Source organism: Lonchura striata, chromosome 1A (genome assembly GCF_050655825.1).
Source record: "Lonchura striata isolate lonStrDom1 chromosome 1A, ASM5065582v1, whole genome shotgun sequence".
NCBI lineage: Eukaryota > Metazoa > Chordata > Aves > Passeriformes > Estrildidae > Lonchura > Lonchura striata.
The window spans coordinates 4,416,156-4,438,768 of NC_140741.1; the positions used below are offsets into that span (position 1 = coordinate 4,416,156).

General features: G+C 42.5%; 1 protein-coding gene across 5 annotated transcripts in view; it reads left to right on the top strand.

Annotated features, from left to right (window-relative positions):
- Window positions 1–22,613, top strand: part of PRR5 (proline rich 5) — a 110,745-nt gene that overhangs the window by 44,739 nt on the left and 43,393 nt on the right. For all 5 annotated transcript variants that reach the window (XM_085569707.1, XM_085569708.1, XM_085569711.1 and 2 more), the window contains exons 6-8: window positions 8,716–8,962; window positions 17,081–17,161; window positions 22,563–22,611. In XM_085569707.1, the coding sequence (XP_085425833.1) occupies window positions 8,716–8,962; window positions 17,081–17,161; window positions 22,563–22,611 (377 nt within the window). The remainder of the gene's footprint in view (window positions 1–8,715; window positions 8,963–17,080; window positions 17,162–22,562; window positions 22,612–22,613) is intronic.

Genomic DNA, 22,613 nt, shown 5'->3' on the forward strand with positions numbered 1-22,613 from the left:
CTTTTAGCTAAATTAACAATCTACCAACTAATCTGCTACTAAACATGAGTTCTGTCAGCTGCAACTCCAAGTATTCCTAGGAAGATTCAGCCACTGCCAGCAGAACTAAAAGATGCTTTCATGCTTCACTGGAATATTTTAAACATTCACAGTGTACAACCCGTCTTTGGTTTGTTCATTGTTCAACTTTTTATTCTTGGTATTCTAAATAACTCAGAATAAATAGAGACATGTGTAAGCCCTCTGTTCTTAGTGCAGCATTTGCAAACTATCCTATTGTAAACTGTTTATAGATTGCCATGTAATCTGTAACCTTATTGTGATGGACAGTCAGATCAGAGTTCCCACCATGCAAGGAGACATTATTAAACATTACGCCTTGAGCAACTTACCAGCACCCTGACAGAGTGTTTTCTGACTGGAAATATCAACATCTTATGAAAAATCACTGCCTTCCCACTGCAAACCCAGTATTTTATAACCACTTGGGTTTTTTTTCTTTGCAGAAAAATATTACTTGGCTGGCAATATAGTAAACTTTAAGCAATGCTTACAGTTTTATTGTATTCAAATTTTATATTCCAACGTATTTTTGTAGTCACAGGTATTACTTTCTCTTCATTATGGTATGCTGTAATCTAAAGATCTTAGGAGTATGGCTGTACTGTAACAGGGCCATAAAAAACAGGTATTGAAGGCTTCAGGCCCCCATTAGTTTACATCTGCAGACCACAGCCTTTGAAAATATTTGTACATAGGCAGTATATGTACATAGGTTTGTACGTTATCTTCTGGTTGTGTCCTGAGTTACTTCATGGAAACCTCACAGGTTTCAAATCCAGCACATGCAGAAGCCCTGGCATGTCAGGGCCAATCAGAAATGGCAAAGTGACACATTTGCTGTCCTTAGGAGGAGGCAGAAGTCAGTAGGAGAGTGTTGAGATAACGAAGGAGGGTTGAGGGGTTTACTGTGTCACAGAGGAACACTCATTATTCCTGGCAAAATTGTACCTCTTTGTTTGCTCCGTTTTCCACCTCCTCCAAATACAAAGAAGAGATTCTGGCACTATTTTAATTTATTGTTCCATTATTGTTCACTGCTGGAGGGTGGAACTGTGAGCTGAAGTCTCCCTAAAATTTAATTTGATTCCCTAGCCAGAAGATGTTTTTAGCCAGTCTTTCTGTTGAGGCTGTCTCATGAAAGCCTTTGTCCTTTTCCTCTCAATCTCTCAATGTCTTTGGTCAGCAGCAGATTCTCCTAGAAACACTAATTTAATATCTCTCAACTTGAAATAGCAGCTGAGCTTGTACCAGTGATAGCTCTCGAAGATTTCTTCATCCAGGGTCAGAGCATGTAACTTTTATTCCTCCTCCATTTTCTCCAGGAGGACATGTCACATCACTGAGGTCCAAATAATCCTCCAGAAGTTAAATGATGAGGATTACATTCCACCTATGTGATAACTCAGATGTTGTTATCATGTTGTGTCTGACTGAAGACTGAGACTGGCTAATGAGCTGCAGTGACAGTCAAGAGTTCTTCCAAATCTTGCTATGGAGTCTAAAAATTCCATCACTTTGCCCTTTGAGATAAATTATTTCCCAGAGCATCCTGAGAAAGCACTCAGAATGTGATACATACTTGAGATATCATAGTACTGGACTTGCTGACCTGGTAAAATGAAGATTTAAGGGTACAAATGCTAAATAATTTGTGCAATTAAGGCTTTTTATACTCTAGCTGTTTCCACTGCCCAATATCTCAGTCTGAAGGGACAATCTCAGCATGAGAAAGTGTAAAGGATGTATGTGTGAAGGATGGAAAAAAATCCCCATTTTTAAGTTCCTATGAAAGTTTCATCACACTGAGTGCTGGAGAGTCCAAGTGCACAGATAGATGTTGCAATTTTGGATTGTCTTTCAATCTCTCTGGCAATGTTTCCATTCAGAAAGATTTCCTTGTGAGACAAAGGGAGAATGATGAGTTTTCTGAAAGAATCCATTTGTACTGAACACTAGGCTTTTGTTGATTCTTGCAGGACTCCAGAATTTGTTCCAAAGAGATATATAGTACATGCAAATAACAGCAGTGTAATGCCACCAGAGTCAAAGATTCCCCAAGTTTGCAGAGATGGCTCATGCATTGCTCAGGTCTGAAGTAACCTTCCTGATTTGGGCACAGGAGGGGACAGGAATCTCAGGGCACAGTTCATATTTCTAGCCATGCTCAGAGAAAGCATTGCACAAGCAATATCCTGGCTTTAAGGGAAAGACAAGATATTACTTGTAACTACAGCTGCCCACCAGTGCAGTTCATTGGAAACTCAGTGAGTTGCTGCAGTGGGTTCTTTATCTTGGTGACCTTCCAAGGCAATCAGAGCCTTCTTGGAAGACCTTGAATCAGATATAAGAAAAATAGCACTGTGCAGCACATGCTTCTGATCTCTCAGGGTTCACAGATTTGGAAGGCGTGGTACCATGTATAACTGTAGAAGACAGCACTGACGTACTGTAGTTGCTGCAGTAAGGTCATGGTGTTCTAGGAGCCAATTAAAATTATGCAATATGGCAATTCAAGAAAGAATTGACCTAGAGCTCAGGAAGGCAAAAAATCCGTGTGTATTATAGGCTTAATTACTTCATAAGATTAATTTTCCACTTTCTCATGATCTTGTAATAAGAGCACAAAGTATTTAAAAGTATTTTATTTACTTATTGATCAGAACTCTTGAGACCTTGCTGTCTAAATCAAAATTTAAGATTTGACTCTTGTTTAAGTACAAAGTTGTGAGCTTGTCTTGGAGTATTCACTGTTAATTCACTGAGTGGGCAACAGTAATATTTGAAACAGGTACATTTGGCACTCAGAACCCCATCTCCTTTCCTGGGGGCATGTGAGTGGAAGGTGGTAATGCCACAGGTCATATAATTCAGAACACTGGTCCTCACTTCCTCCAGCAGAACCATTGCATTTTTTTGGACCACAGTCTTTAATTCCCAGAACCTTTATAGAGATAACTAGGAGCAATACTACAAGCCAGGAGAATTGATTTATCATGGAAAGCTTGATATTTTGGATGGGGGTCTAAAAGGCCTATTCCTGTCCTAATTCTCTCCTAGTGCCTTTATCCTGAAGAACAAGACAAAAAAGATTTAGCTGTCCACTCTGTTTCAAGAACTGCTTGTATTGCTATGCTCTGTAAAACCAAAAACTGCTGACGAAGAGGGTGGGATTTCATGGATGCTTTCAGCAGGTATTGCTCAATCCACAACTGTGTTAGATTATGCTGGGGACTGGGGTCTATATCTGAGTTCAGGACCCTGTTTTGCTGGCTGAAGAACAGAGTGAATCCCCAAAGTGAAAAGGGTAAAGAAGAGCTCACAGTCCAAACAGGTGAACTGAAGCCTCGATATCCTGAGAGCCAGCTGAAGAGTGGATTGCAAATATTGTGTTAGTACCAACTATTTTCCTTTCCCTTTATATTTAAAAACTGCCTGAGAAAGCATTAATTAGCCAAGAGAGACAAAAACCGGAGAGGGAGTACAAAAGCAAAGGAGAAGCATGAGGGAAGCGAGGTGGGAAGCTGAGGAGCTCAGTGTACAGGTAATAAATGTCATTCATCAGCAGCCTATGAAAAGAAGCTAGAACTGGATGGGTGCTGCAGTCTGGATGGTTCTTTGCTCAGATGCAGGCCTCTCTGCTGAGAAGATCTCCTAGGCACACTCAGGCTGCTCTGCCTCACACTGAAAAACCTCTGGAAGGGAAAGTCTGGGAAATGGGCCCTGATTGTCTGCAGGTTGCCATGGCATGGATGGCCATGTTTGGTGGAAGCCAGTGTGTCTCTGAGGCAGGCAGGGGTGCTGCAGCACCGTGGGTTGCCTGAAGGTCAGCTCTGGAGCTTTCCAGGGTGGACTATTAAGTGCAGAAGTAGCGACAGGGGCAGAGCATCCCTTTCTAGCCCAAGTCAAAGGGCTCTTCTTGGGTGTCACCTTGTGATTCTCTAGGGAGGCGATACTGTCATGAGCATTTCTTTGTCACAGCCTGAAAGACAGACACCATGTGTGAATCCCACATGGAGGTGAAAGGGCAGAAAGCCCAGCTCTGTCCAGAGGGAGGCAGCTGTTGTCACGCAGGCAGGATTGGTCACAGGATGCAGAAGTACAGGAGGTGTTCCAAGGGTTGGGGAAGATGTCCAAGTAAGGCCAAGTCCTCTCTTACAAATCAGTGCTTGGCTGTGGTGAGGGTAGAAATAAGATAAAGGACTAGCATAACCAAGTGTGTCCTAGGATTGACCAAGGGTGTCCCAGGACTAACTAATAAACAAAAAGGCATCTTTAAGAACGCCTTTATCTCCAGAGGTTGCAGAGAGTCAGTGGGATGGAGGAGGAAGGGTGCAAATAGACCCTGTTTGGTTTCATATGTTCTTTACTCTGTTTATTCTTTGTTTTCTGATGATAAAGGAGCTTTATGTAGATACTGTAGCAAAGGAATTGATGAGTCATAAGGTTTACAACTTCATTTCCTCCTGGCTCTTTTTATTTTTTCCTGATGATTGCCTCTCCTTCCATTCTGCCTCGGCCCTCGTCTGCTGGCATGGCAGGGTGTGCTGTGCCTTTAAGTAGGCTGCACTGCTCTGTCAGAAGATTAATTCCTGAGCTCTGGCATGTGTCGAGGCATGCCCTAAGTTTTGTGGTGTAGCTTATGAAAAACTAAAATGCATTTTTCTAGGGAGATTTTTTAACTCCTTTCTGCCACAGAGACATTTTACCATTCTCTTCTTTGCTGCAAAGTGTACACCACTCAGCATCACTATAGGAAGTTCTGCTCCCTTCTCCAAAAGAGACAGGGAGATGAAGTGAAGTAGTGGGCTGCTTTTTTCTTTTACAATTAAATTTTTTTTTATTGAGTTGTTCTGTTTCATGGCAAAGCTCTGAATGGTGAATAAAGCTGAGATGGCAAATTCTCTTATTGTTTATATCTTCCCACTGGTACCAATACTACTGCAGTGCTCACCTGTCATTGCAGTAGCAGAGTGGTGTAGTCTAAAACATGCTGACCTATAGCAGTCACAGGTTTATTATGAGTTTCATATATTGTGAATTTCTTAATGTTTCCCATTGAGAACATTACTTTTTGCTTTTTCCCCTCTCGTCATGATCAAAAAGAAGCAGACAGTACAATTAAATTGTAAAAATTAACATTAGTAAATAAAATGTATGCTTCTTTCTTCTATTTTTTTTTCAGCAAATCTCATTCTTTTGAAACCAAGTGTATGCTTGGGGATGGCTGCCCAGATTTTGTTGTCTAATGTTTTCTAGGCACAACAATTCAGTGTTTAAACCAGTTGGAGTGTTGCAGACATAAGTGACATATCAGGAGGTAATGGTGGAGTAACCCTTGCGATTTTAAAAGCAGTGTTTAATACTAGGTTCTGGATCTGTATGTATGTTAACATGGTTTTCTAGTAAAAGCATAAATTCTCTTCAACTTCCAGCTTGTATTTATCTACCTATATATTGTCTTAGGTCTTGAGGTAGAAGTAAGTCCAGGTAAGTCCAGAAATTCCCCTATGGCTGTGGCACTCTGGTGGCTCTGGGACTTGCTGTGCAGTCACTCGCAGGATGTGGGCCCCACAGATCAAAGAATTCTTTGTAGTAGAGACAGGCCTGTTTTTACAAGGACAAATGTTGGAGGGGAAGAGAAGGAGCTAGGTCTGGCAGTGCCTTCCTCACTGAGGTGGTTGTGTGGCTTTGGTTAAATACTTAACCTTTGAGCTGCAGTTTTTGTGTGAGCTAAGTAGTGGCATTAGTACCGTGTACGGCGTGCTGGGTTTAAATGAATTAACCTACTGGTGCTTTACAGTCGCAGCTCTGTGACTGTGCTGAGTACAGCTGTTCTGTTTAAGAAGCTTGTAGAGCTCCTTACCGAGCCTTTGGAGGTCTCCCCCAGGCTCCCCTCGCTCCCAGGAAATCCAGCAGTGCTCTGATCCCTCTGCACGGCGGGGCCAGCGGCTGCGCTCGGAGCCGCTCTGGGAGCGGTGCTGGGTTGTACTGGGAGCTCAGCTCAGTGCCTTCCCGGCACTTCTGGTCCTGCATTGGCCCCAGAAATCCCCACATACCGGTTTCCTGCAGGATCCACTCGTTCCTCTGCTGCAATGGGAACAGAGGTCCAGGATCTCCTGATGTCCCTGCCACCTGCTCATGGGGTGGCCTGGGCCAGTCATGCCACCTCTCTCTGTACTCGTAATGCTGAACTGCAGATTTTATCTTCTCCTTTCATACCCAAGCTCTGCTTAGGTCAAGTTAATGAGTGACATGAAGTCAAGCATGTCTGTGGACTCACAACAGGGTATAAATACGAAGTATTATGAAGTATTATTCTGCAATTATGGGTGGAGGTAGCCCTTGGTGAAAAATATTTATTTTATCATAAAATACATTTATTTTATAATTTATTTATTTTATCATAAATCAACATTTGGTCAGGTGTAATCATAAAAAGGAGAAAGGAGTGTAGAGAAAGCCTGTCACCTGTTAAAAATTCTACAGGAGATTGAAATGCTGGCTCATCTTAGTTTTGCTGCATGCATTGACTCTGAGTCTAGCACTGGTTACTGAGATTGATGGGGTGGCATATAAATAGAATGACTTCTACAGGTGTAGTATTTCACCATACAGATGGAATCAAAGAGTTAAAAAATATTGAGGATCTAATCCAGTATAATAACATTTTGCAAAACCTATCTAATTCACAGCAAGTGAGAAACAGAAAAGCAACTGAGCTAGGTGGAAAATTAAATTAGAGGGAATTATATTGCCCCTTGTTTGTCTAACTAGTTGTTTCACTTAACAGGGCTGACAAACATTTTATCTGAGCCCTTAGCAGAAGCTTAGGCTGAGTTGGGTTCCCCTGCTCTCCCCAGCCATATTATCCACAGAAATGGAGTGGCCTTCATCCTATTTGGATAAACCAGTGTTTTGCTGGAGCTGTGTTTGCTCCCTTCTTTGTATGCTGTAGAAGACATCTCATCCCTTAAAATATGGAGGAGATATGTGTGTGTGTGTGTGTGTGTATATATATATATATATATATATATATGTGTGTATGTATATATATAGTTGTATTTGTTTTCCTTTTGCTGCCATATACATAATTGTTTTTTGTTTGAAGGATTTAAACATCTGGAAGAGACTGGGGATAGTCATGTTTTTGTCCATAGGTTAGATGTGGTGCTGCAGGTCCCTTCCAAAGTGAAATGTTTTTATGGTATCTACTGTGTTGCTGGTTTGTATACTTTTGAATTTTGGTGTGGTAAGGGCAATTAATACAATGGTAATTCAAGCTGCTGGATAAAACAACTACGGCTAAAACTGGCACATGGTAAAAATAGATTTATTTCTCTATGTAGTTCTGCAATTGGTTCCCATGGAGCTAACAAGAAATACAAATTTTGGAAGTAAATATTTAAATTGAATAAGAGGAGTTGGTGTTTTACTAAAACATGTCAGTATATGATGCACATAGGGCAGAGCTCTCTGTCAGAAACTGAGTTTTCCTGAAATGAAAGCTTTGTCATGTTATTTGGACACCAACAAATCTGGTTATAGCCTGAATCTAAACAACAGGCTATTACAGATGAAAAGAGTAAGTAGAAAACAGAAAAAAAAAAAAAAACAAGGATAGGTTCTTCTTATTGCAGCCCCTTTGCACTGAGTGTGAGGTTACTCTGCAAGGAGCCTTTGTGGCTTTTACCAGAGTATTTGCAGATCAGTGACGTAGTGATGACAGAAGAGCCATCCTTAGGCTCTGGTTCAGTCTGTTGCAAACTATCCCAGAAGACTGGCCAGGCAATCCTTGATTTAAAACAGAATTGCAGGTAAGTGACAGCAAACTAAGCATGGGGTGGAGTCTTGCAGCAGCATATCCTTCAGCTCCACTGCTGCAGTCGAGAGAGATTTTTCTTTTGAAGATAAGACACATGGGGCTTTTGTAGAAACTTTGTATGCCCCAAGTTGTGCAGCTGTTACTGCAATTTAAAAATAGAACAAAACCAATAAAATGCAGCGAAGGGCAAAGCATCTGGCTCTTCTGTGTACCACCAAAAATTCCTCCAAGTGCTAAACCCCAGGCCATCGCTTTAATTCCACAGTTACATGGCTTGCCTTTGTGTGAGGCTTTGGGCCAGAGCAGCCTCTGAGGGTGTGGATGTGTGAGTGAGAGTGCGAGCAACCAGTGTCGTAATGTGGCAGGGCACAGGCACTTATGAAACTTCACAGTAAAGTCTCAGTGCGTCAGCACTGGTTACTTAGGTTTGAGTTTTGTTTTTTTTTTTTTTTCTTGTCTGTTACCCTCCAGTTTTGTTTCCATTTATGAGTGCAGGAAGAGGGGGGAGAGGTTGGGAAATGCTGCGAGACCACCCCCCCCAGGCTGCTGCAGGAGCCAGGCAGTTCCTATGACAGGTGGAGCACCGCAGTGCTGAGTGAGATTCCTGGGGCCACGGGGAAGGGAAGCCTTCAGCTTGGGGCAGCTGTGGTTATAAGGGGCCCCTTCAATGTGCTGTAGCAGCAGCCAGAAGTCTGACTTATTTTTTGAAAGGACTGGAGAAATTATTAACCACAGTTGATGACGTCAGAGTTGATCTGATTAAAGGTTTGTTTTCTTGCTGGCAGAGGTGTGCTCCGTAGAGACTGGTTCTCTCTTCTTTTTTTTTTAAGTTTCTTTTTTGAACAGCAGACGGAGGGAACCGCTCGCACTGCCGCCGCTGCTCCAGCTGCGTGTGTATGTGTGTAAACAGGATGGTGTATCTGTAGCTGCAAACACACATTTGACCATGAGGACTCTTCGCAGGTTGAAGTTCATGAGTTCGCCCAGCCTCAGTGATCTGGGCAAGAGAGAGCAGGCAGCCTTGGAAGAGCGGGGGAGCCAGCAGCGCCGGGCCTGCTCCAACGCTACCTGGAACAGGTAAGGCCACGCTGTGCTGTGCTGGCTCCTGGCAGCCCGCCCCGTGCCGGCGGCTGCCCCGAGCTGCGGGCTGCGCTGCCTGGCTCCCACCTCGGCAGGCTCGCAGCCTGGCTCGGAGCTCACACTCGGATAAACGCAGGAATGCCTTTTCCCCCTGCTCTTAATCTTTATCTGAAGGCTCGTAACAAAGAGGCGTCCCTGCTTTCCCTTCAGCCTTTGTGACAGACAACAACTTGTTTCATAGGGTCCAGCTACAAAAATCTCTTTGTGTCTATCTAGATATTCTCATTCAAAGTTTATTTGGCTTAGATTATTTATTTTTAAAATCCATGTGCACAGCTATTAAAATACATTTTATCTGCATATCTATGTTCCTGGTAGTTGATATAGTTATGACAAAGTCTACTAAGTTTACTCATGTTAGTACAAATAGATGTGTGTATGTACACATGGAAGCACCTGCACTTTGGACAGGGAAAATAAGCCCCGATTGTTTACTTTATTGTATTTATACATTTTAATTCTATGGCTGTTTTACAAGAAAACCTATGCAAACATTATGTTGTGGATGTATCAATTAGCTCAGCTATTCAGAAAGCACCTTAATATCCATTTTGGTGACAATCTTAAAAAAATGAATCTAAGTCTTTAAATCATTAGGAATTAAATTCTTAGGTCAGTTTTGAAAATGAAATGTCACCTCCTGGATCACAGCTTGGAAAGTGTCATCTGTAGTATTTTATAATCGTATGGTGGTACAACTGTAGGAAGAAGAATAACACTGAACTACAGACACATTTGCTAAAATTCCAAGAAAAATAAAATATGTAAAATGTCCTATTTTCTGTCCTTCTCACCACTCAGTATGTGGTGTCATGTCTGCATTAAGAATTAGTTGTTCAATGCCAACAGTGCACTAAACTTTGAAACTGTGCTGATCACAGAAGATACTGAGTTTCTTCTCAAATATCATGCTGTCTTTATGACCCTGAGTTGTACTTGATGTGCAGATGGATGGTGGTGGTAGTTCAAGGATAGACTGGGCCATCTTGAATTGTGCCAGTTGGGACTTTATTTGGCCAGTAGCCCTAAGGAAAGCAGCGGGGAGTAAGACTCCTGTGAGGTGATGGAGTAGAGTCCCCAGAGCCTTTCAGTGATGGTGTGCTGACAACTTCTGTTGGTAGAGGTTGGTTTTCCAGATTTTGCATGTGGGGAGGGAGCAATGGAGGCCGATGTGAATGGAGAGCAGGTCAGGCACCCAGCTTGCTGGGAGGCAGAGAGTTCCATGCTTGGGGCTGCTGATACTCAAACTATAGAGTTTTCCTAGTTGAGATGAGTTTGTTGGCAAGCAAGAGTTTGTAACTTTTCATTTTGACAGGACAGGTACGGCTCTGGCCAGAAGTGCTTTCCAGTCAATGAGCAATGAGTCAATGCTGGACATCTGCACATTTCATCCCACCAGTTACACAGTTGTCCCATGGCCTGTTCCTTGCCTGGGTGTCCCTGAGTCATCCTGTTGCTGCTCTGCATGAGCTCAGAACTAACCGTGCTTTCTCCCCCTGGGCTGGCTCTTCCCAGTGTGTGGGTTGCCAGGCTGTCCTTTTGGAGGCACACTCCCCTGAAACGCCTGAGAGCCCTGGTGGGGTTCGTGTGCCTGTGTTAACAGCTGCCCAGAACTGTGGCAGGTACTGCAGATACCAGCTGCTTACACTGCTTGGGCAAAGGGAAGGTCCTTGATTTCTTATTATACAGGGCAAGGCTTTCTTCAGAGTGAAAGAGTCAGGGCAGTTCTTCTTTCAAGCTTAGAAAGACTTGTATCATCTGTTGCTGTTAAGAAAGTCAGATATTCTACAGGCTGTAAAACTGGGTCTTTATTCTGAGGAAGGTCAGGTCTTAAATGATACTGAATTAGATAGATTAAGAAATTATCTATTGTACCTTCTGCCTATAACCAGTGCATGCCTATCCTGACATATACAGGGTCTAGTCCTGAGGGAATCTGTGTTCCTCTCTCCTGGAGACACTAATGTTCCTGGACATCTAAAGTTTGACTCACCAGAAATATGGTCTGGCTTTCTAAAATCTTGGGCTGAGGAATTCCTTTTATTTTTCAGCTGCAAAATTGAAACAACCCAACATAGGCCGTTTTGCATACTTTGCTTTACAGAAGTGTTTTTCCTTCCAAATGAAATTATCGCTTGTGTCATTTCATTCTGTGTAAGCACAAGAGCTTGCTGATCAAGGAAGTCAGGCTGCACCAGCAGAGCTCTCCCCTCTCACCAAGGCTGGCTGTTCTATATTTAAATGTCTCCTGTTTCCTTGCCTCATGTTAGCAGCTGTGCCTGGGTGTGGCATGTGTGCATCTGCTTTTCAAAGAAGCTTTGAATGAAGTTTGTGAGTGCTGAAGCGGGAGAGTGAAGCACAACAGGCAGCGGGTTCTCCCCGCACTAACATGCCAATCCCATGCTGAAAGGCAGATCTTTGGGACAGAGCAAGGATGCTGCCCTGGCCATGCCAGGGGCTGGAAAGCTGAAGTGCAGCTAGGGGGGTCTTTTGCAGGATAGCAGCTCTGTCACTGTGGGCATTTTCGGAGGAGGGGGTGGATGCATGGCTGCCCTTCTGCACTTGTTCTGTGTGGGCACCATGGTCCAGCCATGTCCCTTCTGCCACCTCTGCCCCCTTCACACCAGTCTCAGCTCAGGCTGAATTCCTTTCTGCGTTTAGAAACCAGGGGAGGACAACCTGGAGGAGCCAAATTCAGCTACTGGGGGGACGTAGCACTGTGGTAGCAGGGAGTGACTTCCTCCCTGAGGACTTCCCTTCACCTCTGAGCTAAAATGCAGTGAAACTTCTCAGCACTGTGACATCAAAGGGCAATTGGTGCCAAGCTGCTGCCTGCTTTTAGGGAAATGAGACATTATATCATGGCTTTTCCAGAGCTTGCTTTCCCATGGACCCCAGATCTGTGCAGCGAAACACTGATGGTGCAGTTAACTAGCAACCAGTGGCAACACAGCAGAACAATATACTTCATTACAGCTCACAGAACTTCCATTGGATTAAAATAGTTTAGATTTTTTCACTAGCACTGTATGCAGTTCTTGTTCTCCCCCCAAGCCCCCATTTCTGCTTCAGGCAAAAAATGGAGGCTGAATGCTGACTAGACCAATTGGACTGAGAAACCCAGGGGTTTTAATCTTGAGCTCACACACCAGGGGGCCCACTCAGGCCAAATAAAATCCATGGCAGGGCACAGACTGCCTAAACAGGAGCTGATACTGTCTGAGATGTGCTCTGGGAAAGCCTCAAGTTAAAGGCTCTTAGATCTGCTTTGATGTAAGAAAATGTGGAAAATTCGCAGAGATATGAAGGTGTAGGAGATAGCAGAGAAAAGGTGAAGAGAATAGGTAATTTGCTTGTGACATTAGTGAGATCAGCAGTAAATCTGACAAGATGTACCATATCTGAAAGGATTTTATGGCCTGGGCTGATATTTTACAGGGTTGTAGGAAGCACAACAACTTGCTATAAAATAACTTTTACAGCCATGAAAACCATATTTCATGTCCTAATTTAAGATTTATATTTTTTCAGATCACAGGAAGACTTTTCCAGTGGAGAAAATATTCCAGATCAGCATATTTTTCTCTTTCTTCCATTATTCAGTTTTTATTTAGAAGTATTTTTAAATATTTCTGCCTGTCTGAGGATCACCTTTGGTTTTTTTTTTTTTTTTTTTTTTTTCCTGACCTTTTATTTGAAGCCCTCTGTGGAGTGTTCAGCACTCTGTATGCTTGGGGGCAGACAGAATCTCACTGTAAGGTGGGAGGGAGAACAGGGCTAGTGGAGACTTCCCTCTGGCCCAGCCACCACTGCTCTCCATGGAGCATTTTCCAGCCACGACTACAGTAACAGGAGGTGGTGGTGGTAGTTTTGGGAATTGCTGCTCCCCGTAGCCCTCCAGAATAATTTCTGCTTCCTTGAATACAGGAAGCCCGTTGTCTTCGTCCTCTAGTCTGTAGAGATGTTAACTCTTAGTAACACCTCTGGGAAGTCCTCTCACTTGTCTGTCTCAATTTCTTGCTGTGCAAGAGCAGTGTTCATAGTTGGTGAGGTGAGTGAACCGATGCTCCAAACTCTTTTGAAGAGGGACTTTTTCAGAGCAGCTCATTTTCATTTGTATGACCAAGTGCTTAATTGCAGGTTATCCCTCTTTGCAAGTTGCCTTTACTTTGGGTAGAAGTTCCAGGAACATAAGTAAATAGTATCTGCAGGCTTGTGTTGGAAGGGTCAAGGCCTCATGGAAAGCTGGTAGAGTTGCAGCTGGACTGAAGCTGTGCTGAAAATGGGCTCTTCCCAATTGGATTATGCTAATTCAGCAAAATCATGTTTTACTCTCAAGCAAGGGTGTCTTCAAGAAAGTTTTGATGTAAGTATATCAGGTTAATTATTGTTAATTAGCTGTTCATGTAACTGTGCAGAAGAAATTTGCCCTAACTAATTTAGTCCCTTTTGAAAGTGATAATAGTGTCTTTAACTGCCTGGTAGTCAGAGAGTGTGATTAGTCACACAGTATTGTTTTTTCTTCTGGACTTTTCCTGGAGCTCTGGGAAGGGCACATTTGCAAATACTACATAAAAATCACAGCAGTGTTTTCATCTATGCTGTTTGCACACAAAGGCAGTGGCTGCTTTAGAGAACTAAAATTATCAGTGTGATGTTTATGGATATTGACACTGGCCAGTCCTGCTGCTTTGCCAGGAAATGCCAAGCTGGCAGGGCCATGGCCACGGTTGAAACACACAGAAGATCAGGACTTAAAAGACTTGCAAGTACAGCTTTGGAGTTGTTCCTCATCTCTGTGGCCAAACTGATTCTGACCTGGCAGAAAACTTAATCGCAATAGTTTTTCCTTCTTGGCTTCCAGATGTCAGTAAAAGAACAGTTGTGGGTGGTACTGGAGGGAGTCAGCCTCCCACCCCAGTGGTGTCTGGATGGACAAACAGCAACTCAGGAGAAATGTATGTTTTGGTGGTGTTGAGCTCTGTAGGCAGTAGCCTATAATAGATTGATACTATGCAAAAATCAGAATAATCCATCCCACCGTGCCCACCTTGACCCTGCACCTGTTGGGCTGGTTGGGGGTGCCATCAGCAAGCATCCAGCTCTGTGCTCCAGGGATTTTTACCTTCCAGTTCCCTTCGTGGTGAAGCTAATGGTGGGGAAAGTCTGCTGTGTGTGCTGGACCTGCCATTCACCACATTTTGGTCAGCTGGAGCCATCTCATCCTCTGGAGGTTCAGTCAAATGAGGAATGAGTTGTCTTTTGAAGGAGATGAAGTTTCTTAGGCTGCTGAGTTGATTTTTGTGGCTGTGAGTGCTACCTTGGTAGTTGGTAATTTTCTTTGGCAATCTGTAGCTACTGTGGGATGGATAAGTACAATAGCTACTGATGGGATAGATAGATAAATGGATGGCTTGTTGCTGGAGCCATCTGATATTTTGTTGTCATTGTCTAAAGGCAACCCCCCAAAAAACCTGTTCTTCAGTTTTCACAGCCTGATTTCCCTTTCTCCAGCGAGCCTGCTCTGTGGAGTTTTTTGGGCTCAATTGGACTCTTTTTTTGTTTCCTGCAGTACCATGTTCCTGTGCACACACTTACACACAAAGCAAATACAGAGAAGATGTTCACAGTATAGTGCATGAGGGGACCCATTATTAACTCTCATGTTATAAAAGAGTTACAGAAGGGAGTTTACAAGGCATTTTCAGTTCAGGTGAACTATTGCAATATAAGTTTAATTATGTACATCACTGACTTAAGCCTCAATGAAAGCTGGTTGCAGGCACAGGTAAAGTGATCCACCCACCTCAAGCATCTTGCAGGACTTCTGTGTGTGAAGCAACAGCTCAGATTTTCTTTACATCAAAAGGTTGAACCATTCTGACCAATTCTTTTTAAGCAATCGCTTGTCATAGATACCCATTGATTTAATCAAGGTCTGGGTTTGTTTTTTTCATTAGCTTAAGGTAACTAAGAAGATTTATGCAAACTTTTCATTATCCTTACACCAGCTGAGGCCACCAACAGCATCCCATGTAACCTGCAGACAGGGCCTATATCCTGCACCGTCCATGCAAGCACTGCTGCCTGTGATGGGAAGGAAAGGCAGGTGGTCAACTTAAAGAGGCCAAGATTTGTTTCCCAGTCAAGGATTTTGTCCCACACTACAAGGGAGATCCCAGGCAGATTAAAAGTCACTGCTAGGATGTTTTATGTAGATGCCGTTCTACTATAGAGACAAGTTAAATGCTCACAACCTGTCTCCTTTAATTCTAGTTTAAAAAGCTTTCTCTCTCTTATTTCTTTGAGGAATAATAACAGACCTGTTAAGCTGGAGAGAGAAGACCTCTCCCTCATTTAGAAAGGGGTGTCAGAGAGAAAGAGAGAGAGCACGTTGCCTTTTAGGAGAGATATTCGGTCATTCTTCTCTGCAGAAGTCTGGCAGGGAACATTGCAAAGTTCCTTTCTGAATCAGAAGAGCATGTAAAGACTTCTTGTTTTATTCACTACATTGATCTTATTTCCCATATTACTCATAATATTACAATAAGCAAGTCACTTCACTCTATACCAGAGACATTTATCTGCTGATTTTCAAGTAATCATAAATTGAGTGTGTCTGTATGAGCCAGCCAAAATAATCTGGGTTAGATCGTGGATGTATGTCTGGGCTTGTGGGTGGAGGGGGGAAAGAGGGACTGTTGTGGCAGCAGTCATGTGTAAGGCCTTGGAAACATCTTCAAAGGAGCAAAAGAGAGAAGAGGATAATGGTTCTTATTTCTGTCTGCATCTGTATTTCTCCACAGCAAGTCAGACCCTTCACCTGCCACTTTTAGTTTCCTTTTTCCTTCAGTGAAGGTGGCTGAGCTTTTCTGATAGTGCATCTCTTTGCTGTTGTGTGCCTGCATTTTGAGTCTCTCCGTGAACAGTGGAGTTTGCCTTCCAGCCAGTCCTCTGTTCCCAGCCAGCACTGAAAGGAGCTGTTTTATCATGGGCCTGGGAAAGTCTAACGTGGACACTGGCATTCCCAAGGCAATTTCTGCTGCTCCTGGCACAGTTCCTGCAATGCCATCTCCTTGCAGTGGGAGCAGCCCTGTGCATCTGGATCTGGCCCCGAGTCAGGCCAGAGCTTACCAAGTCTTCAGCACCTTAAGAGAGCCTACAAGAAAGGAGGAGAGAGATTTTACAAGGACATGTGGTGACAGGAAAAGGAGGAATGTCTTCAGACTGACAGAGAGCAGGTTTAGATTGGATATCACAAAAGAATTCCTCCCTGTGAGGATGGTGAGACCCTGGCACGGAGTTCCCAGAGAAGCTGTGGCTGCCCCATCCCTGGAAACATTCAAAGCCAGGTTGGATGGGACTTGGAGTAATCTGCTCTAATGGAAGGTCTCTCTGCCCATGGCAGCTGGTGGAACAGGATGATCTTTAGGTCCTTTCCAGCCCAGGACATCCTGTGATTCTATGATAAGCTCTTCTTCCACCAGCAGGAATCCCCTGTAGACCTTATACCAGATACCAACCACCTTTAGCTCTTCTTCACAAGGCACAACAGCCCCACACCCTCATACATATGGGATGGGCAGCTCTGGTCCTTGTCCTGCTTTCCAGAGTTCTAAAGCTGATTGCTGCTGCCGTGCACAGACTCCAGTGCAATGGAAGCTGTTAATTGTCTCTGTACTGAGCCATAGAGATAAAAACTATAATGTTAAATGCTTCAAGTATATTTAATATGTGAGTGTATTAAAAGCTATAGTTTACATACTTGAAGTACTTAAAAATACTGGCCTTAGTTTTTGAAATTACTGATTTCAGATGTGCAGCTGTTGAAGTCACTGAGCTGGAACAAATCAAAAGGAACTGTTTTTCAAAGATGTTACCAATTTTCTAGGCCGTAATTTCCTTTTAGGCATCTGGGATGGGTGGAGTATCGGAAGTCATCTATGACTTTTAAAAGGTCCTGAAGTGTCTAGACAGAAATGTTAGGATAATTGTGGAGGTGATGCCCTTCTCCAATCTTGCTGGGCACTAATGACTCTTCCTGTCCTCTTTCAGTATCCACAATGGAGTGATAGCAGTGTTCCAGCGTAAGGGTCTCCCAGACCACGAGCTGTACAACCTCAATGAAGGAGTCAGGTAAGTGAGTGTTCTCAGCCAGCTGCTCGGGTCTGTGTGCCAGCCCTCACACCTCACACCTTCTGCAGAGCCCTAGTTTTTCTCCCAGTGGCAGTTCTGACCAGCACAGCCCATTTTGCCTCAGTAATCACTGCTGTGTGTCAGCACCTCTCTGTGGGAGACAGCTGAGCCCTCCTTCTACAGGAGGAATTCAGCCCTGAGCAGGAGGGCTTATTTCAGAATCCCTCTTGATGTGCTGGTGTAAAACTAGGGAAGGGAAAAAACCTGGACCTCTCTAGTGATGCAGCCCTACTCCACGGCAGAGCTAATGCCATTTCCAGAGGTGCCACTCTTAGGTGTAGCAGGTACATTCTTCTCTCTCTCAGGATTTTTCATAGAGGTGCACAGAGAGAAGAAAGAGAAAACAATTCATATTTCTGCTCTTTGTTTTTCCTATGTGGAATGTGTTTGGAGAATTGTTTACCTGGGGTGAGTGCTTGGTTGGATTCAGGTGAGGATTGTTTGAGCCTGATGGCCAATCCAACCCACCTGGGGCTGGACTCTCAGAGAGGGCCAGGAGTTGTGAGTTAGATATGGTAGTTAGAAAAAGTAGGTTTGTAGTTTTAGTATCTCCTTTAAATAGTATATGAATGTATTATAGTATAGTTATAATAAAGAAATCATTCAGCCTTCTAAACCAGAGTCAGACATCAGCATTTCTTCCCACCACGTTCACCTGCATTTGCAATACTGAGGTGCTTCCCTTGCATCCACTGGAGGAGGTAAAGCCTGCAAGCACTCAGTGAGACATGGCAAGGAAGGATGTCCTGCCTGCTGGTCCTTTAGATCTACTGCTCCTTCCACACAGCATGAACCTGTGTGAAGTGACAAAGCTGTCCTGTTAAACACCACGGCCTGGGTAACACTGTTCATGTTAACAACTTTTTTCCCCATATTCTGATGATACTGTCTGCAACAGACTAACTGTAGGCCAGTGAGATGTGTGATGGGAACTTTCTTCCCTTTAAAAAAAAGTGAAAATCCTACCGTTTGAGTTATTTAAGTTACAGTTGAAAAGAAAACTTACCAAGATATAAGCTGATACCTGGATTTACAGCACTTCATGTTTTACTACTTTTCCAGCACTTTTTATTACTTACCAAACCCTGTCACTGGCAAGGGCAAGGTAGCAGATTTCCTTACAGAAATTTGTCCAATGTTTTATAAAATAAATGGTGGAAAAGAATCTGCACTTACAAAAGACAGACACCTTATTACATTCCCTAGCTATCTTCAGATATGATCCTTGGTTATTCCCTTTCCCTTTCTGCTTATTGCTACTCTGCCTGGGCACTGGAGTCAGACTCTCCAGTATATTCCCCAGAATATGTAGATATTCTGGGTTTATCTGTCCCTGTCTGAGTCCCAGTCTTGAACAGTTGGCCCAGTCTGGTTCCTCTACTTGTGAAAATATATTCAGAAAAGTCTAGGCAGATGATATTGGACCTGTGTTTGCTCTTGGAGTTAAAATAAACTTACTCTTCAGCTATTTCTTATATTGCAGGTGAGAAAATGACATGCTTTTCTAGGATGTCTGTCAGTTAGCATGATCCATCAATCATGTTGAGTTACTTAATGGAATAATGGTTAATCAGTGTTGTTGTGCCTTTAGGACTTTTCAGCTTTATCTGAATGACAAAAAAAGGTACTTCTGGACTGAGGTTTCTTGGCCCAGTGCATTTCCCTTACTATGTTCATCTGCTGGTGAGGGACAGAAGAGAAGAAATTTGCTGCTGATGTGTCAGACAAATATAATCTGGTATGAACCAACAATTAGATAGAAATGTACCCAAATTTTGCTTTAATTTACTTGGCTGTAAACTCTGCACCATGATGATGCTTGGTAATAGAGTTGAGTTGAATTCATTGCAGCATCTCATGTGGCTGAGCATGCAAGGTGACTAGAATTACACTGATTTTTTTTTTCCCAGTTTATGGAGGGCTTTGCGGCCACTTGATAGGCCCATTTCTTTTTGTTTGGGTAGGGATAATGCTGCTTTGTTGGTATCTCAGCTGATAGCTCACTTCAGGGAGAATGCTTGGTGCCTCATACCTGAGCTGATGATGAAATTGCCAATTTGACACGTGCCAAAAATACCTGTCTTATTGCTTTTGTTATTTATTTCAAAATAACATTTATTAAGTTAACGTAATTATTAACTATAAAAATACCTGATTCATAAACATGACTCAGAAGGGGAACAAGTGTATACTTGCCTTATGATTGTTTTAGATGCATTTTCCCACGAGTACAAAATGAGATGCAAGTCCGTTATTTCCACTGGGCAGAATTCAAGAGTGGAAGCGTTCAGGTAAATGGTTAAAATTAGTTAGTTACTTTTTTGATTAGTTACAGGACATTAAAAAAAGTTTTTTTACTTTACTACTTTAAATGGAGCAGAATCTGGAATACTTTTTATAATAAACCCCTGAATATCCGAGTTGACTGACAGATCAAGTGTAAATATTTGAACAATATTTGCACACCATTGTTTTGACTTGGGAATGTCACGTATATTCAGCTACCATGTGTCACATACATGCAAAAAAACCCCATAAATCTTCTTCTGAACACACATCTCGAGGTTTTGAACTCTGATTTTTTAAGGAAACTTTGGTGGGTACAAATCTGTACAGCACCATCTACTTTTCTTTTAAGTTTGGTTCATAAGAGCTGCCACTTGTTTACACCGATGCCTTTTGACACCATTCTTGCATTCCTGTGGCATTCCAAAGTGGCCTTAGCTATAGAATCACATGCCCAGCCCTCAGAATCCCTGTTGCAATAAAAGCAGTGTGGGAGTCGAGTCCCTCTCCCACTGCTGGAACTCCTGAATTCCTCTGCTGAAGCTGCTGAAGCACAGTGAAGTCCCAGCAACTGGAGTGTCACTAGTGTGTGACCTGTGCATTCCTCCTTCTGGGCCCTCACTGAGTGATTTATTAGGAGATTGAGTCCAAAGTCCAGTAATAAAAATCTCCCTGCATATATGGACTGTTTGGTTTTCTCATGGTCCATGTCTGCAATATTAATAAACAAATAGTGTTTTCTCTTTTCATTTCGTGTACCATGTGTCATTTCAAAGTGTTTATTTTGACCACTTTTCAAACAAAGAAGAAAAAGAAGCAAAGGGAAACACAGTGGAAGCTGGATGTCCTGTATTAAAGCTAATGCATATTTATAGCTGCCTCTTTTCTGAGTTTCAGGATACTGATGTGATGCAAACAAAGCACATTTTTAGTGGCATTTCCTCTTTTGCAGCCAGAGTTCAAACCCAGTAAAATCACTTGTTTGTTTTATTTAACTTTATTTAACATCTATTATGCAGTGTTACACTTTCCATTCTGACTAATGCTGCAAGAGTTAATTTTAAAATGAACCAAGGAAGCAGTATCAGGGAAAAGAAAAACTCAGGAGCTATTTTAGCACATTCTAAGGGAATTTATATTTTCATCTTAATTTATTAAGTTGTTAAACAGGCAATGAAGACCTGATATCAGTGATACAGAAGCTTTATGAGTGCAAAATGCCTGCTTGTAAAACCAGGTGTACTTGAAATAAGATCTGCTCTCTGGTCAGGGATCTCTTTTAGGTTTAGTCAGATTTTTACCTGGATTCCACTGTGATGTCCACATGTCTCTAGATAAGGTTGGTCAGTACTTGAAATTATCTAGGATCTGACAGCCTAACTGGTTTTTGTTGAGGGATATTAAGCAAGCATGAAAAAGAAATTGCAAGCAATGTCTTGGATCCACTTTTTGTGGATCTCTTTTAAATTAATATATACAAAGAATATCAAGCACCAGTGTTCTGATCTGGCCTGAGGGCCTCACTGTTTCACTAGAAATTAATTTAATAGCTTGAAGTATCTGTATTATTAGGGATTCAAAAAGCAAGCTGCATGTATTGTGCTGTCAGTTCTTCTGCCCTGTAAACAGAGATGTTAATGTAGGCCTGGTGTGGTGCAGTCCAGTGCACATAACTACCTACAAGCTGTAGAATCTAAATACTAAAAGAGAAGGTAGTTGCACATCACCACGTCCAGACTGTGAGGAATCCATCTGGAGCTGCTAGCCTGAGGAGAGGGTAGAAAATTAAGCATAAAGTACCAGGATTTTCTTGAAACGGTGGCACAAAGAGATACATGAGAATAAATTGTCACTGTCATAGGAAAATTCAAATCTGCAGCTTTCTTCTTAGTTCAGCCTAAAAATGGTCTGTCTCTCCATGTTCAAAGTATGATGAGCCTTTGGTGTCATCACTTGTGATCTAGAAAAAAGTCACCTCACTGGAAGTAAATCTCCACTTGGAGTGAACACACTGCAATTTGCTGTCACAACCTTGTTCTCCTTGACTTCTCTCAAGGCACTGGAACTTGAGCAGCCTTTGAGTGAGGTGGGTTTTAGCCCCTGTCCAGGGCTTTCAGTATTACTGTTGAGGGAAAGTCTCTGTAGACTTTAGTGGAATATAGGGATATGCTGGGTTTGGTTTGGTGTCTCATTGTTTGCTAGTTAAATAATTTGATTTATCAGTTGTCAGTTAAAGATATAACACAAAGGGATGGATGACATGCTATTGAATGTATCATTCACATAATTACCCTAATTGAAGTGAGTGTTTAGATTTTAAGTCACATTTGACATCACTTCTTCACTGGACCTGACATGGTCACACAGACAGGCTTTCAAGAGATTCAGATGTGTTCAGAAAACCCAGCTGGGGCTGCATTTCTGTGAGGTCTGAGCTGTTGTTTATGCATCTGAATAGTGACCTGACTGAAGAGAAGAGTTATCTAGCACCCAGCATCCAGTGTGAGATTTAAATAACACACCTTTTTAGCTATGTGGCGAATTTTACCTGGATTCAAACAAGCTTATGGACCGAGCTGAATTCAGTTTCTGAATTGGAGAGTTTGTGAGAGTTTTGTTTTGTGTGGGAGTTTTCATGAGAGTTGCTCTCTGAGGTTGCTTTGTGGGTGTTAGTGTAGAGGGATCATGAAAGGCAGAGCTACACTGTTAAATTCCTCCCTGTCTTTTCCTTGAAACCACATGAAACTTCAGCTGTCTACTCTCCTGAGTGGATGTAGGATGGAAAGCATCCTCTTTTCATGGGATCTTATTTTCCTTTCAAATGTGCAATTGAGGAATCTAAAATGCTAGCAATTATTTTTCAGCACAGAAAAAATGCTGGTTTGAGTCTTGGTATTATTGACCCTCTTTGCTCTCTTTGTAGTTAGTCATTAGTGGCAGTCTCTGTGCTCATACTAAAGCAATTTGCTATTAGTGACTTCCCCTCATTCATGCAGTGCACAGCTAATGTGATTTGCTGATTACAGAGATTCTTTTCTTGTTCTTTTTAATACAGGCAGTTATTGAAAACAGAACTGGGATCATTTTTCACTGAGTATCTGCAGGT